Raw genomic sequence first — 18,231 nt, forward strand, 5'->3', positions numbered from 1 at the left:
AAACTCTGGGAGATGGTGATGGACAGGGAGGCCTGGCGTGCTGCAATTCATGGATTGCAAAGAGTCTGACACGACTGAGCGACTGAACTGGACTGAACTGAACTGAAACTCTAGACTGCTAAGCTCCTCTGCCCATGGAATTTCCCAGGCAAGAATATTGAAGTGGGGTGCCATTTCCTATTCCAGGGTATCTTCCTGACCCAGGGATCAAACCTGTGTCTCCTGCATCTCCCGCATTGGCAGGCAGATTCTTGACCACTAGCACCACCTGGGAAACCCTTCCATTGTATGAATTCAACACAACTAGTTTATTCATTCACGTGTTGATGGACATTTGAAATGTTTCCAGTTTTATTGTTGAGTAGTACTCTGAATTGTTCATCAACTCCCTTATAGATGGATATTTTGTTTCCAGATTTTGGCTATCATAAACTAGGTTGCTATGAATATTCCTGTATTTACTACTTGTAGGTATATTTTTTCATTTATCTTGGGCAAATAACCTAGCGATGGAATTGCTGAGTTTTATAATAAACCTACAGTTCACTTTGATACGAAGCTGCCAACTAGTTCTCTGAAGTGTTTGCTTGGGCTTCCCAGGTGGGCAGTGGTTAAGAATCCACCTGCAAAGCAGGAGATTTTGGTTCCGTCAATCCCTGGGTCAGAAAGATCCCCTGGAGAAGGAAATGGCAACCCACTCCAGGATTCTGGCCTGAACAATTTCATGGATAGAGGAGCCTGCCAGCCCCAGTCCATGAGGTCACAAAAGAGTTAAACACGACTGACTACATGGGATCAGTCGTGATCCCTTGACCCAGGGATCGAACCCGGGTCTCCCACATTGCAGGCAGACACTTTATCATCTGAGCCATCAGTGATTTGAGAGAGGAGGTCAAGCCATAACAGCCCTGTATTTTGGGTTAAGTTTTGCAGTTACATGTGTGATGCAATCTTCTCTATCTCCTCACAAAACCGTTAGTAAACATATATTTCTCACCAATACATTTGAGGTTATAGTTGTGCTTTTAAGTCAGGTGCCAAGAGAAGGAATTACTCAGTAAGACTCCATCACATTCATGGTACAATTATTATAAACCTTGATAACATTAAAAAGCTATTGTTTAGTTGCTAAGTTGTTTCCGACTCTTTTTCGACCCCATGGCTGTAGCCCGCCAGGCTCCTCTATCCATGGGATTTCCCAGGCAAGAATACTAGAGTGGGTTGCCATTTCCTTCTCCAGGGGATCTGCCAGTCCCAGGGATCAAACCCAGGTTTCTTGCATTGGCAGGCAGGTTCTTTACCACTGACCCACCAGGGAAGCTCTAACATTAAAAGATACACACTATATATGTTATATTACTGAACTTTTAGCTTTCTTTCAGTCTAGTATTTTCTTTTGAAGAGCAAAGCCAAAGCACACAGCAAGTTTAAAGAACCACTATTATCAATGAAAATACATTGTTTCAAATTATGGTCAACTCTGAAATAAATCTGAAGATTTACCCTAACATTTTATCTTGACCTTTTACGAACTGAAAGAATCACCCTCCACAATCAGGTACAAGTTTATCCACGAAAGCAAAATAAAAAGTCAAGCCTGGGATTCTGTCCATCCTCGAAACCAAACTCAAGCAAAAATGTTTTCTTGACTCATTTCCCATTTTCCTCTTTCATCCTGGCAATGACCTACCCTCAGAATGAAATGATTTCAACTTCACACAGTCTCTGTCTTCCCTCTTAAGGTTCACAGTACGATAGCATCCAGTCCCGAGCACTGTGTCTGGTAGCACTTCACAGCTGCTCAAAAATGGGTAAAAGCATGTATGCGCACCTCAAGCTTGCTTCATAACTCTGAACACATTCTCACAACATAGCCTTCCAAAGGTTTTACCCGTATGTGGTTTCATCTGGCAGGTTTTTTTTTTTCTTTTGTATGCACATAAATACAAGGTATTACGTGAGTCACCATGGGAATGATAGAAAGCTACAATGAAGGCTAAGACACGATCCCAGCCTTCGAGAAACTTATACTTTGATGTGAAAAAAAGGCACTCACATAAAGAAATACGACATGAAGCAGCGAGTGATAAGTACCCTGTGAGTGAGATAAATGATTGCAGCTTGAAAGCATTGAGTGTCACTGCAGGCAAGGCTTTGTGGGGATGAGAAAACTACACACACACACCAAGTAGGGAATAAAGTAGTGCTGTTTAATAGCTTTGCAGATGCCCATTCTTACCCTGGTCAAAGAGAAGCAAAGTTGATCTTTTCTCATGTGGAGTACTGAAGCACAAGATTTTGCTTCAAATTCCTAATGAGCTCTTACACATTCCTCCTTCCACCCCCTAATCTACAAAACCAAAGCCGAACCCACTTACTTAAGCAACTACGTGGGACAAACGTCTAACAAAGTGAAGGAATGGTGGACCCACCTCTGGGCAGATGACTTTTCTGTTATCACCTGGAAACAGGAAATTGAAAACCACGCCCCTCACCAGGACCAGAGGAAGTGAAAGATTAAAACCAGAGAAGAGCCTCTGTCCAGCTCTGAGGACAGAAATGAGTCCCTGATCTATCACAGAATCAGAAGGGAGCTCAGACCGGAAAGCCCCAGTCTATTAAGGCAATGCTCCCGCCTACTACGCAACTGTGGCCAGCAAGCTTCAGTTTTGGACCAATCAGTCTGAGTCCTGGATCAACTTTTCTCATTAGAAAGACACTAGACAAGGAAAAGGAGATTATGGAAACAGAAAGCAGGAACATTATCTCTCTCTCTCCTATTGGCTGGAGATGAGATGTGAGCAGGGGGATAGAAATAGTCCTTTTCAAAAAGAATCTGAGAAAGAAACATATAGATAGATAAATGGACTTCCCTAGTGACTCAGTGGTAAAGAATCTGCCTGCAAATACAGGATATGTGGGTCCAATCGCTGGGTCAGGAAGATATCCCCTGAAGAAGGAAATGGCAACCTGATCCAGTACTCTTGCCTGGGAAATCCCATGGACAAAGGAACATGGCAGGCTACAGTCCATGGGGTCACAGAGTTGGACATGACTTAGCAACTAAACAACAACAAAACAAGATACAGATAGAAATAAAAACAGATAGATCTGAATTGCTGTACTGTAAATCTGAAACTAACATGATATTATAAAACAAGTATACTTCAATAACAAAATAAAAATGAATTTTAAAAGCTAAAAAAAAGAAAATAAATATTCCCTTTCTCCCCATGACTGCCATCACCTTAGAACAGCCTTTTCCTAAATCTGCTTTGCACAATATTTGCAACATAATGTGTGCCTCAAAATAAGCAATCTTTGAATCAAGTATTTCTTTGGAAGAAATGGAATATTTAACCCCTTAGTGAAAGATTGATTGCACCTGTAACACAAACTTTTGCACCTTCTTGAATGCGTATCTAATTGGTAGTCTAATGATAACCCTGGGCTTAAACACACACTTTGCTTTGGCCAGTAGGTCAAAAGCAAACTTGCTGCAAGCAAAAACTTGAAAAATGAGTTGCAAATTTCAATTTCTTCCCTTCAGTTCAGGTCAGTCGCTCAGTCATGTCCGACTCTTTGCGACCTCATGAATCACAGCACGCCAGGCCTCCCTGTCCATTACCAACTCCCAGAGTTCACTCAAACTCACATCCATCGAGTTGGTGATGCTATTCAGCCATCTCATCCTATGTCATCCCCCTCTCCTCCTGCCCCCAGTCGCTCCCAGCATCAGGGTCTTTTCCAATGAGTCAACTCTTCGCATGAGGTGGCCAAAGTACTGGAGTTTCAGCTTCAGCATCAGTCCTTCCAAAGAACACCCAGGACTGATCTCCTTTAGGATGGACTGGTTGGATCTCCTTGCAGTCCAAGGGGCTCTCAAGACTCTTCTCCAACACCACAGTTCAAAAGCATCAATTCTTGGGCACTCAGCTTTCTTTACAGTCCAACTTTCACTTCCATACATGACTACTGGAAAAACCATAGCCTTGACTAGAAGGACCTTTGTTGGCAAAGTAATGTCTCTGCTTTTTAATATGCTGTCTAGGTTGGTCATAACTTTCCTTCCAAGGACTAAGAGTCTTTTAATTTCATGGCTGCGATCACCACCTGCAGTGATTTTGGAGCCCCCAAAAATAAAGTCTGACACTGTTTCCATTGTTTCCCCATCTATCTACCATGAACTGATGGGACCAGATGCCATGATCTTAGTTTTCTGAATGTTGAGCTTTAAGCCAACTTTTTCACTCTCCTCTTTCACTTTCTGCAAGAGGCTTTTTAGTTCCTCTTCACTTTCTGCCATAAGGGTGGTGTCATCTGCATAGCTGAGGTTATTGATATTTCTCCCGGCAATCTTGATTCCACCTTGTGCTTCTTCCAGCCCAGTGTTTCTCATGATGTACTCTGCATATAAGTTAAATAAGCAGGGTGACAATATACAGCTTTGACGTACTCCTTTTCCTATTTGGAACCAGTCTGTTGTTCCATGTCCAGTTCTAACTGTTGCTTCCTGACCTGCACATAGTTTCTCAAGAGGCAGATCAGGTGGTCTGGTATTCCCATCTCTTTCAGAATTGTCCACAGTTTATTGTGATCCACACAGTCAAAGGCTTTGGCATAGTCAATAAAGCAGAAATAGATGTTTTTCTAGAACTCTTTTGCTTTTTCCATGATCCAGTAGATGTTGGCAATTTGATCTCTGGTTCCTCTGCCTTTTCTAAAACCAGCTTGAACATCTGGAAGTTCACGGTTCACATACTGCTGAAGCCTGGCTTGCAGAATTGTGAGCATTACTTTACTAGCGTGTGAGATGAGTGCAGTTGTGTGGTAGTTTGAGCATTCTTTGGCATTGCCTTTCTTTGGGATTGGAATGAAAACTGACCTTTTCTAGTCCTGTGGCCACTGCTGAGTTTTCCAAATTTGTTGGCATATTGAGTGGCATATTCTTGGCATAGTCTTCCCTTGGACCCTTCTAAGTGTCTGAGGCCATGTCCAGACTATCCTTCTGGAGAATGAGAACCATGGAATGACGTCACTTGCATGGCCAAGGACATCCAGGGTCAGCGCACAGCCAGGAGGCCACAAGACATGTAAACAAACCAAGACCAGAGCTGCCTAGCCAAGCATAGCCAAGATCAATGGAACTGCCCAGTCAACCCATGGATTCATGAGGAATAATAAATGGTTGCTGTGTTGCTTTTTTTTTTTTATAAACACAGAAGTAGCTAAGTGATGTACCCTTCCTGAAGATTGCAATGGACTGAGTTGTGACAGCCCAGAATTTGTATGCAAGGAGAATCAACCATCCGTCTTAAAGGAAGTCAGCCCTGAATGTTCATTGGAAGGACTGAGGCTGAAGCTCCAGTACTTTTGCCACTTCTCATTGGAAAAGACCCTGATGCTGGGAAAGACTGAAGGTAAAAGGAGAAAGGGACCACAGAGGATGAGACGGTTAGATAGCATCACTGACTCAGTGAACAGGAATTTGAGCAAACTCTGGGAGATAGTGGAGGACACAGGAGCCTGGCGTGCTGCAGTCCATGGGGTCACAAAGAATCAGATGTGACTTAGTGACTGAGGAACAACAACAAAATTCAGAGGTTGAAGTTTTAGCCCCTGATGTGATGGTATTTGGAGATAGAGTCTTTGTGAGACCATTAGGCTTAGAGGAGGACATGAGGGGTTGGGCCCTCATGATAGGATTAGTGCCCTGTAAGAAGAGGAAGAGACACAAGACCCCTGTCTCTCTCTCTCTGCCTTGGGAGGACACCATGAGAAAGCAGACATGTAAAAGTCAGGAAGAGAACCCTCACCAGAACTCAACCATACTGGCACCTTGATCTCAACTTTAGCCTCCAGAACTGTGAGAAAATTACTGTCTGTTGTTTAAGCCACCTGTTTATGGTATTTTGTTATGACAGCCCACCAGACTAAGACAGATTTGGTACCAAGCTGTAGTGGGTTGCTGTATCAAACATCTAGCTACGTGCAAACAACTCTGGACCTGGGTAAAGGGTAGAGGCTGGAAGAGTTTTGAGATGCATGAGAAATACAGACATTAAAGGCAATTCCCATGAGCTCTAAGACAGAAATGAGGAACATGACATTGCAAACTGAAGGAAAGGCGACCCTTGTTATAAACTGTCAGAAAATTTGGTTGAATTGAATTTACTATTGCGTGGAACGTAGAACTCATGAGGAATGAAATTAAGTATTTACTTAAGGGGATGTCTAAATAAAGGGCTGAAGAAGTGACTTGGTTCCTCCTGAACCAATGCTTTACTCCAAGCATTTTACTGCTTGGAGTAAAATGCTAAAAAAGAGAAGTTAAGAGAAATTATTAAGCAAAAAGGGGCCAGAACTCGAAGATTTAGAAAATTTTCAGCTGATCCATATTGCAAAAAAAATTTAAAGTCTATTCTAAAAATATTAAGGGTATAACAAAAGTTTGAAAAAGCATCCTAGGTGAAATGCATCAACTTAATCAGACAATAGCAAGCCATGAATAGATATGAGATGATGTTAGCAGAAATATTGCCAGTTTGGGGCAGAAAATATCAAAATAAATTAAGGAAGCCTGTCAGACATCTTTGCTATTACAAGTTAGGTCTATAGAGCTGTGTGTGTTTGCATATGCTCAGTTATGTCTGTTTCTTTGCAACCCCATGGACAGTGGCCTGCCAGGCTCCTCTGTCCGTGGAATTTTCCAGGTGACAATGCTGGAGTGCGTTGCCATTTCCTTCTCCAGGGGATCTTCCCGACCCACAGATCGAACTCACGTCTCTTGCATCTCCTGCATTGGCAGGCAGTTTCTTTACCTGCTGAGCCATGGGGGAAGCCCCCTCATAGAGCTAATGGTCTGTAAATGTGTGTTATCGTTCAAGAAGACAGAAGAAGAATATCCAAGGCAATTCAGATACTATCAAGGTCACCATTCCCACCTCAGTAGGCACAGGTACAGGAGTCAAAGCTGCCACCACCTGAGTTTGACAGGGTGGGACCACTGGCAGCAAAGCCACATGGGTGGGGTGAGACACGGGGATGGCAACCCCTTCAGTGAGTCTCAAGGGCAGCGCATCGAACCAAAGTCCGAAGAGAATTCTTCCAGAGTCTTAAATCTAATGCAGACTGACACGATGTGTTTCGGGCTTGCCCAGGTCAGTCACCTGGTCTTTGCTCCCTGGCTCTCCCTTTTGGAATGAGACTGTCTTTCTTACACTGCACCACTATTATATCTTGGAAGCATGTAACTCACCTGGTTTCACGGGTTCACAGCAGGAGAGGAGTCTTGCCTTAGGATGAGTCTGACTTCATATGGTTCACCCATATTTGATTTAATGATATGAGATGAGAATTTGTAGTTTAAACTTTTTTTGGTCCTGAATGAGTTAAGACGGCGGGGGCTGTTGGGATGAGATGAAGGTATTCTGCATGTAAAAACAACATGAACTGGGGGGAGGTCAGGGGCAGAGTGTTATGGATTGAATTGCATTCTTCAAAAATTCATATGTAGAAATCCTAACACTCAACTTGATGGCATCGGGTTGGCAAAAACATTTGTTCAGATTTTTCCATAACACGAACGAACATTTTGGACAACCCAACATTCAGAGATGAGGCCTCTGGGAGGTAATTTAGGTTTTGCTGTCATGAAAGGAGGGCCATCGTGATATTAGTGCCCTATAAGAAAAAGAAGAGGGACTTCCCTGGTGGTCCAGTGGTTAAGACTCTGTGCTTCCACTGCAAGGGGGCATAGGTTTGATCGCTGGTTGGGAATCTGAGACCCCATATGCCTCACATCAAGGCCAAACCATTTTTTTATTTTTTAAAAAAGAAAAGGAAGAAACTCCAGACCTGTCTCTTTTTACCATGGGATGACCGCATGAAAGCACCTGCCACGAGATGGGAAGAGACTCCACCAGAACCTGACCGTGCCAGCACCCTGATCCGCCCTCCAGCTTCCAGAACTGTGAGAAAGGAAATATCTACTGTTTGAACCACCACTTTGTTACGGCAGCCCAAGCAGGCTAAGGGAGTATCATATATAATCGTCACACAGACTGATTTTGGGCTTCCTGGTGGCTCAGTGGTAAAGAAGCTGCCTGCAATTCAGGAGACCCAGGTTCGATCCCTGGCTCAGGAAGATCCCTTGGAGAAGGAAATGGCTACCCACTCCAGTATTCTTGCCTGGAGAATTCCATGGACGGAGGAGACTAGCGGGCTATACAGTCCCTGGGACTGCAAACAGTCAGACACGACTAAGCAACTAACACTTTCACAAATTTATTTTACCATTATGTCCCTCTCCATGGAACATTTCAAAATATGATTTTATAGACAACAGTCCAGGGAGACATCGGGATGAATAAATTGCAATAAATAAGTGCCCTGGGATGTCATATTTAGAGACATAATAAAGAAAGGACAATCAAGATTTAATGATGGAGTGTTCTGGGAGAGTAAAAGAAGGAGTAAAAACAATAACATATGTTTAAAAGCCAGAGAACCTGAGCAGACTGTGGACTTGAAGACAGAACCAAGCAACTCAGGAGGAGTGGGTTTGAGGGAAAATAGTGAAGGACAGGGAAACTGGGCGTGCTGCCGTCCATGGGGTCGCCAGGAGTCAGGCATGACTCAGAGACTGAGCAACAACAACAGATTTGCTTTAGAGAGATTAAACCTGACGGCAATGTACTATCTCTAGTAAATGGGATTTAGCAGGCATCAGAGAAAACAAGAACAATGCCAGGGGAGAGATCGGACTGGTTCTGCAGATTCTAAATGGTGAGCGATCGACTCATCAAAGAAGACCCTGCCGAGGGAAGAAATTCAGGAGCTGAGTGAGGCATCTCCACATGCGGTGATACAGGTGAGCCAGACACACAGAGGCCAGGGCGGGCAAACGAGACCGCTTTGCATTTGAGGTACATTTTGAGACAGATTCAAGACTATATATACCTCCAACTGTTGATTTCCTGGTAACCTGACAACAGTGTTCATGAGTCATTTAGCCATTAATTGGATATTGATTCACAGAAGGGCAACCAACCAAGATGGTGACCTAATTGCAGTCATGTTGCTTGAAGAACAGCCTAAAAGAGCCAGAATCCTTGAACTTGGAAAAAGGAAGAGGGAGATGTGGGGGAGGGGGAAGACTGGGCATTGCTTTCAGTTCCTGTAAAGGCTTTTATGGATGGAAAGCAGAGCAGGAAAGTTGCTGTTCCTCAGAGGATTCTTCTATGCCTTGTGAAGGCACGGCCTTTTCCCTGGGGAAACATCAAGTGGAGTGGAGTAGCCATCTGCCAAGATTCTGCAGATGGATCATGAACAGTATGAGAGCGAATGAAAATACCCTCATGGCTTCTTCCAAATCTGAGATCCTGCATCTATTAACACAAACAAGCGGTCTCCTTTCCTAATTTAGACTATTCTCACCAGGAGGATCTGCTACCTTAAATCACCAAGAAAGCAAAACAAGGGCCTTCAGATTGGGTCCCCATGACCAAAACCCATAAAAGGTGAGCTGGAGACTTCAGGCTTAAAGAAGTGTCTTCTGCTCCATCCGCGCCTCTCATACCCAACAGTGAAGAGCAGACAGTATACATCTGTGTACCACCTGACAACTGGGAGAAGAGCAGTATATCCTATGTGGCTGCACCTTGAAGTCAGGATTGAATTACATACAGTCAGCACTCCATATCCACGTGTTCCACATCTGCAGATTCAATCAATCACAAATAGAAAAAAAAAAAATTTTTTTAAATTTCAGAAAGTTCCCAAAAGCAAAATTTGAATTTGCTGCACACTAGCAAATGTTTACATAACATCTGCACTATATTTACAACTATTTACATAGTATTTACATTGTGTTAGATATTGTAAGTATTCTGGAAATGATATAAAGTATACAGGAAAAATGTGGAGAGGTTATATGCAAATTTTAATACGTCATTTTACGTAAGAGACTTGGGCATGCTCAGATTCTGGCATTTGCCAGGGTCCTGCAGTGAACTTTCCTGGTTGCTGAGATGGTAAAGAATCCACCTGCAATGCAGGAGACCTGGATTTGATCCCTGTGTTGGGAAGATCCCCTGGAGAAGGAAATGGCAGCCCACTCCAGTATTCTTGCCTGGAGACTTCCATGGACAGAAGAGCCTGACTGGCTACAGTCCATGGGGTCACAAAGACTGAACACTAATTTACCGAAGTCCTGGAACCACTCCCCGTAGATACTGAGGGATGACTGTGTTTCCTACCACTCTCAACAAATAACATTTGATTTGGTCTCCAATCTCCAAACTTTAATAACCTCTTCCAAGGGAAGACAGTTTCCCAACAAGGTTCATTTCTCCTTTGGCCTCTTCCTCGACATCTTCAAGGCTTGATTATAAAATCCAGATGAAGCCACCTGGGTTTGGGGATATTATTTGAAACTTGGCTGCTTTATGCACACAAAAGAAAAGAAACAAAGTCAACTATAAGAACACAAAACTTAATAAATGAAAAATGTTCAAACTTTATATTCAGATAGGGAAGTGAATGTTTTCCAAAGAAAACAATCTGCTGCCTCAAAGAAATTAGAGTGTCTTTCAGAGGTAATCAGTACTCATCTCCAGGGCAATGGATACTAAGGACAATATATGATGTATGCATATTCTCTTTATTTGGCATGAAAAATGTGCTTTAACCAGCATTTAAAACTTCAGGTACTACAACCAGGCAATCTAAGTTCAAATCCCAGTTTTTCTATTTACTGGCTGTGTGACCTGGAATTAGTCATGTAACCTCTCTGGACTCTAGGTTCCCAACAATAAAATGAGAATAAAGTTAGTATCTACCTTACAGAAGTGTTGAAAGAATGAAATGAGTTAACACATTTACAGAGCAATAAAACAATTCCTAGTACATAGCTGGTGCTCAATGAATGTTTGTAATGATAGTTGCTGTTGCTTTTAAATAGTAGAAGAGAAAAAGGTCTGACTCTCTTTTGAAAGAGTCTGTGGAATGAAGAAAGCCACATGTCTACTGGGAATTACTCAAAATACCTGAGGTAGAAACAAAATGTATCCTCTAGATCCTTCTGTATCTCCGTCTGGAGCAGTTCAAAACGGGTATAAAAAAAGAAAATATATGGCCTGAGTAGAGGGTAATTTTCAGAAAAATTAGCTCTCAACCCATATTAATGAGATAGTCACGCATTTCTATAGAGGAGCAGCCTGGAACAGTCAATGTCAGAAAGATGGCTTTGTTTGTATACACACAGTAAAACAAATGTTTGGGTAATGGAGTTTATACCAGTTAGAAGCTAAGGAGAGTACTTAATTTGTAACTTGGAATTTATAACTTTCTTTATCCCCTGCTTTGAAGGTTGCTTGTAAAATCTGTCAAGAAAGTATTGACAACCTTCTTAATAAATGCATATATTTTAGAAGACAGGGAATAAATTTTGTTTTCAACATCTGTTTTGGTCTCTAATTTTATCATGGTTTCCAATTTATTTTGCCCATCAGCACACAATGCAGAAAATCTAAATTTATAGAAATACAACTGGTGTTTAGCTAGATTCATTTTGCAAGAGCAAGAGAGTGGGAAATAATGCCTAATGTAAAAATAACTATCATTTGTGGAGCACTGATTATTGTGTTAGGCCCTTTCTGCATTTTTACATCGATTATCTCAATCAGTATTCTAAGAATCTTTCAAGATAGTTATGTGTATTAGGATAACTGATGCTAGCTAATCCTTACAAATTAACCCTCAAACTCAGTGGGGGAACTCAGTATAGATTTGTGTGCATGGTAAGTCACTTCAGCCATGTCCAACTCTTTGTGACCCATGGACTGTAGCCCGACAGGCTCCTCTGTCCATGGGGATTCTCCAGGCAAGAGTACTGGAGTGGGTTGCCATGCCCTCCTCCAGGGTCTCTTCCTGACCCAGGGATCAAACCAGTGTCCCTTAAAGTGTCCTGCATTGGCAGTTGGGTTCTTTACCACTAGGCCACCTGGGAAGCTCCCACCCCCAGTATACATTTGCATATTACTAAATAATGTCTGATGCAGGCCAGGTGACTCTCCTAGGCAGCACTCTTCTAAGGGATGCCTTGCGGTGTGGGGTTCCTTCTATTATGGGTTTCCAGCACCTCTGAGTCTTTTGCTTCTTGCTCTATAGACAGGGGAGAGAGGAAGAATGTGGAGTAGGTATAGTGCAAGCAAGTGCAAGTGAAAGTTGCTCAGTCGTGTCCAACTCTTTACCACCCCATGGACTACACAGTCCGTGGAATTCTCCAGGCCAGAATACTGGAATGGGTAGCCTTTCCCTTCTCCAGGGGATCTTCCCAACCCAGGGATCAAACCCAGGTCTCTCTCATTGCAGGCGGATTCTTTACCAGCTGAGCCACAAGGGAAGTCCAAGAATACTGGAATGGGAAGCCTATCCCTTCTCCAGTGGATCTTCGCGACCCAGGAATTGAACAGGGATCTCCTGCATTGCAGGCTGATTCTTTAACAACTGAGCTATCAGGGAATATCAGTGTCTAACTACTGCAGCCCATAATTAATCTATATTACTTCTGCTTACACCCCAGTGGTCAGAAATCAGCCACTTGGTCAACTGTACTGCAAGGGAAGCTGGGAAATGGCGAGGAAAATGCAGACACCAGTAAACACTAAAGTATCTGCCATGTAACTTAGCCTGTGGTCATGGAATATATTTCCTTCCCTCTCTTCAAACACAGAGCACACTTACCCCTCCTCAAAGGAAACAATCTCAACTTCCATCTGGTCACTGCAACCAGCTGAGAGTCCAGGTCTTCTGGGTTCTTTGAATTTCTTGTTAAGTCCAGATACAGCATCTTTCTTAATATCTATCTATTTGACTGTACTGAGTCTTATTGTGGCAGGCAGGATCTTCTAGTCTTCACTGCAAAATGTGGACACTTTAGTTGTGGCATTGGGATCTAGCTACCTGCCCAGGGATCAAACCCTGGCCCCCTGTATTGGGAGCATGGAGTCTTAGCCATTAGTCCACCAGGGAAGTCCCATGGATGTGGCATCTCTTGATTCAGTGGCCTATGAATGAAAAAGAAAGTGATGGAGAAACCAAAAGGACAAGTGTATTCTCTCTCACACATACACACAATACAAATGGTATAACAGCAACAGAATAACCATAATAAAAATCCGCATCCAGGGAAGGAAAAATGGCAGAAATCACAGCAGTCACTGATGCTATACGTGGCCAGGCTGATATACCCACCCTCTACCTTGTGGACAGAGAAGGTTCTGGACACGGCCTTGGATCTGCTCTTTTGGGGAACTCCTTTGTCTGTTTTTCTCAATGACCAGCAGTTCCTCCACCACTAAGATGTGTGTTTAAGAGCCATCCCTCCAGGCAGTCCACCTCTTATTTGTGGAAGAAGTTATTTTCAGTCTTTCATGACATTTTCCGTATAGGGTTATGGTTATTTTAGCAATATAAGTCCCTCAAAAAATCGTCAGGCTCTTGCAAGCCATCAAATCTATGTACTGTCTCTGTATTTCCTTTTATTTCTCTTTGTAACTTAGCTATTTCATTCCTGGGTTCATGTCACTCTTGAAACATTTGCCAAATGCAGTCAGTTCAGTTCAGTTCAGTCACTCAGTCGTGTCCAACTCTTCGCAAACCCATGAATCGCAGCATGCCAGGCCTCCCTGTCCATCACCAACTCCCGGAGTTCACTCAGACTCACGTCCATCAAGTCAGTGATGCCATCCAGCCATCTCATCCTCTGTCATCCCCTTCTCCTCCTGCCCCCAATCCCTCCCAGCATCAGAGTCTTTTCCAATGAGTCAACTCTTCGCATGAGGTGGCCAAAGTACTGGAGTTTCAGCTTTAGCATCATTCCTTCCAAAGAAATCCCAGGGCTGATCTCCTTCAGAATGGACTGGTTGGATCTCCTTGCAGTCCAAGGGACTCCCAAGAGTCTTCTATAACACCACAGTTCAAAAGCATCAGTTCTTCAGCGCTCATCCTTCTTCACAGTCCACCTCTCACATCCATACATGACCACAGGAAAAATCATAGCCTTGACTAGATGGACCTTTGTTGGCAAAATAATGTCTCTGCTTTTGAATATGCTGTCTAGGTTCGTCATAACTTCCCTTCCAAGGAGTAAGCGTCTTTTAATTTCATGGCTTCAGTCACCATCTGCAGTGATTTTGCAGCCCCCCAAAATAAAGTCTGACACTGTTTCCAGTGTTTCCCCACCTATTTCCCATGAAGTGATGGGACCGGATGCCATGATCTTCATTTTCTGAATGTTGAGTTTTAAGCCAACTTTTTCACTCTCCACTTTCATTTTCATCAAGAGGCTTTGTAGTTCCTCTTCACTTTCTGCCATAAGGGTGGTGTCATCTGCATATCTGAGGTTATTGATATTTCTCCCGGCAATCTTGATTCCAGCTTGTGCTTCCTCCAGTCCAGCCAATAGTGGCCGACACACACAACTAATGATGTTTCCCCAGTTTTCTCCTTCTAGAGCTACAAGGTTACTTGGCGCATATGACCTTTCTAGTTGTGGCAGGTGTTAATTTCACCAAATGTGTTGTCACTGCAAAACGCAGCGTCTCATCTTTCCAGCATCTGGTATCAAATTAACACCTACTTCCTGACTATTAGGCCAATGCCACCAAGTTTAAGATTCTGGTAGCAGTATCCCTTGTGCGTTATCGATTTTGGTAGTTGTCAGGGGAAATAACTCTAGGTGCTGTGATAAATCACAATGATCCCATAAACAAGTCTTGCTAAGTACCTTATACATGTTGTCCAGTTGCCAAGTCATGTCCGACTTTTCAACCCCATGGACTGCAGCACACCAGGCTCCCCTGTCCTCCACTGTCTTCCGGAGTTTACTCAAATTCATGTCCATTGAGACAGTGATGCCATCCAACCTCTGCCACCTTTATCTCCTTTTGCCTTCAGTCTTTCCCAGCACCAAGGTCTGAGTTGGCTCTTTGCATCAGGTGGCCAAAGTATTGGAGCTTTGGCTTCAGCATCAGTGCTTCCAGTGAACATTCAGGGTTGATTTCCTTTAGGACTGACTGATTTGATCTTATTTCAATCGAAAGGACTCTCAAGTACCAATCCAAAGGACTTCTCCAGTACCACAATGTGAAAGCATCAATTCTTTGGCACACAGCCTTCTTTAAGATGCTTATTAGTATTACTGAAAATGCAGTATTAGGTGTTATATGCAAATTAGTTGTTTGAACATAATTGTGTTTAATCTTTCTTAATTAAAGAAACCAACTCTTAAAGAAATCGGGCTTCCCCTATGGCTCGGTGGTAAAGAATCCATCTGCAATGCAGGAGCTGTAGAAGCTATAGGTTCTATCCCTGGGTTGGGGAGATCCCCTGGAGGAGGGCATGGCAACCCACTCCAGTATTCCTGCCTGGAGAATCCCAGGGATGGAGCAGCCTGGTGGGCTATAGTCCATAGAGTCGCAAAGAGTTGGATATGACTGAAGGGACTGAGAATAAAGAAAGTAAGTAACACATCAGAATTCACGTATCTGGGATAATTGATCCAAGTCTATGACACCACCTATGCTTAGGTCTCTGGACGGCTATGCAGCATAAGCCAAAACAAAAATATGTTCCACCATGTTCTCTGCTTCTATAGCAAAGGAAACCCGAGCATTCCCTGAAGTTGTAGATCCCTTCTCTCTTTGCACTATTTCAGAGGCATTACCCTCTATCCATAGAATAATAAGAGTTACTCAAGACAACTCAAAACCACAGTGGAAAAATAATCTGTAGTTTTTGAAACAATGAATGAGGTTCTTGTCTTGAAATGTGTTTGCGTACATTTACACAGTGAGCTTACTTAATAGATCGTGCCTCTGTCAATATTTCTATCCTCCGCCGAATGGTTTATTTATTTAATGAATGTTTTCTGTATTCATTTAGGGAATTTTATTATGTCATAAACATTCATTAAATCTGGCAAAGGTACACGCTGTCCAGTGTTTACTCCCTGTACAAGCTTCCATGTATTAACTTTCCCTACGAGAACATAAATGCAAACCAAAATTGTCACAATCGTTACTTGATCTGAACCCACGCAATATTTTATTCATTCAGTAAATGTTTATTAAGTATTTGCCATCTATCGGGTGCTAAGCAAGACATGCTTTAAGATAGACCATAAATATTTTTAAGTCACCAATTTCAGTTGACCACACTTGAAGCTGGCCGAAATTTCAACTCACAAATGTGTGTGTGTGTGTGTGTGTGTGCACGCGCGCGTGTATGTGTGTGTTTAATGGCAGTTGGGGAAGGGTGGTGAAAATAGTAAAAATTGCTAACATCGATTATAGGTCTAATGTCAGAAGATTTATTCAGCTACATGGATAGAGACTGCAAAACAAATTTTCCTTCCCAGAGACAATAATTTTCTTGCAGAATGCAAATAACATCATTTTAGACATTTTCCTCTCTTAGTAAAACACAGTGTACACTAATTTAAATTTTCAAACAGCTGCATTAGGGAGAAATTGTCTGGAAATAATTGCCAGTAAAAGTGATGTTTAAACACAATTTCACTAGCATCACTCTTCATAAATAGGGACCTAAACTTTCCTGTGTGCTATTTGCTTCCAATGAAGGGATACCACTTGGTCTTAAGGCATCACTTTAAAAGGCAAAAGCCACTTGAAGGAACATGGTGAGGAGAGCAATGGATAAAAGAGAGAAATAGAACCATTTAGATATCCGAAACCCTCGCTTTTCATTTGCCTCAGCCTGGGGTTTGCAGGACGTCACCCACTCCCACTCATTCCTAACAAGAGTATATATTAAGCTCTTTGAAATGTGAGTATTATGGGAAGGATCGCAGTTGCTTTAAATTATAGAAGTTGGCAAGTGCCTGGGAGGAGCAGGAGGTTGTTTAAACCGAGAAAGACAGTTGCAAAACTTTGTACAACAGTATGAGCTCCAGGCTTCAAAAGTACTCTCACGCGCGGACCAGCACTTTATTTTTCATCAAGCTATTTTTTAAGTTGTTTTGAAGCCGCTTCAAATAATAAACACATATTTCTGCTGGAAACATTGTTTAATGGTTTCTGAATTCATGGGACAAGAGAAGCAAGAAAGCCTCATGATTTGGTGGAAGGTTTGATATCAGCAATGCCTAGAAAAGGTAAGCTTCCCTTTTCTCTGCGTTTTTTCTCTTTCTTTTTCCACCCCCCTCCTATTGGCTTTCATCAACAATATTTACCGAAAGGATTTAAGACAGCTACTTGTAGGGAAATGGGGAACTTGTAGAAAGTATGTCAACAAATGATAAGTCAGAGGTCGGAAATCCTCAGCTGTAGTATTTTCTCCTACTTTCTATTCCGCTTGTCACAGGAACCTCTGTGAACCATTTTTGAGTCTATGAAAAATGCCATTTCTCTCAGAAATTGTGTGCAGGTCTCCAATCTGATGTGCCTAGCATTTGCCAGTGTGCTGACGGGCTCATGTATTGCCAAGGTCACAGTGTCTATGTTTTCTTATCCCGTTATAGGCAATTTAACTTCCGAAACCGTGATCTTGCTATTAACTCAGAAATCTTTCCCATGGAAGACTGTAACATTAGTCCAGAAATTCTCTGAAGTGTGCTTACTCTGAATTCTTACAAGCTTGTTCTGCAGCCTACGTATTTTAAAAGTTAAATAAGTCATTTGACTTCTCTTTTGGAGTGACAAAAAGGACTGTTACAGATATTATGTCCTGGGCAGGGAGAAAGAGTTCAACTCAAAATCTGTGAAGTCGCAGTTGACAAGCAATGCTATGGACTGAATCGGGTGGCTGGGTCTTCTTGGTTGTGCCTGAGAAGGAAGAGAGGTTATGACAGTCCTGTTTTTCTGTGCCAGGATCTAGGAGAAGCATGTTTGTGGTTTTACATGAAGGGGAACATAAGTGATGTGTGTTTCTGTTTCCTTGAGAAAGTCTGTGATATCAGTCTTGTCATCGTTTCAAGAGAGAATTCCAGGTGCAAAAAAAAAACTGGATACAGAAAAAAAGAGATTTGCAAATATGTCCCCCACACCCACCCCCACCTCCCCCACCCTCCTCCCCCCGCGTGCAGGTTGAGATTTTATCAGACCTCACGTTCATTCCTCAGGCACACATATGAACTTGCAGGCAGAGGTTAGAAAACCCTGTGCGTTTGCAGGAATCTGAGTGGTTTGGGACACCAAGTCGACCTCG

The 18,231-nt window shown here is 42.6% G+C and overlaps 1 protein-coding gene across 2 annotated transcripts in view; it reads left to right on the top strand.

Moving 5' to 3' along the window:
- The first annotated feature begins 16,692 nt into the window (after positions 1-16,692).
- The window catches only part of C1QTNF7 (C1q and tumor necrosis factor related protein 7), a 130,445-nt gene continuing 128,906 nt past the window's right edge, over positions 16,693-18,231 (top strand). For both annotated transcript variants that reach the window (XM_010857280.1, XM_010857283.1), the window contains exon 1: positions 16,693-17,179. In XM_010857280.1, coding sequence (XP_010855582.1) covers positions 17,167-17,179 — 13 coding nt within the window. In that variant the 5' untranslated portion in view covers positions 16,693-17,166. The remainder of the gene's footprint in view (positions 17,180-18,231) is intronic.

This window comes from Bison bison, unplaced genomic scaffold, assembly GCF_000754665.1.
Source record: "Bison bison bison isolate TAMUID 2011002044 unplaced genomic scaffold, Bison_UMD1.0 scf7180017864379, whole genome shotgun sequence".
Lineage (NCBI taxonomy): Eukaryota > Metazoa > Chordata > Mammalia > Artiodactyla > Bovidae > Bison > Bison bison.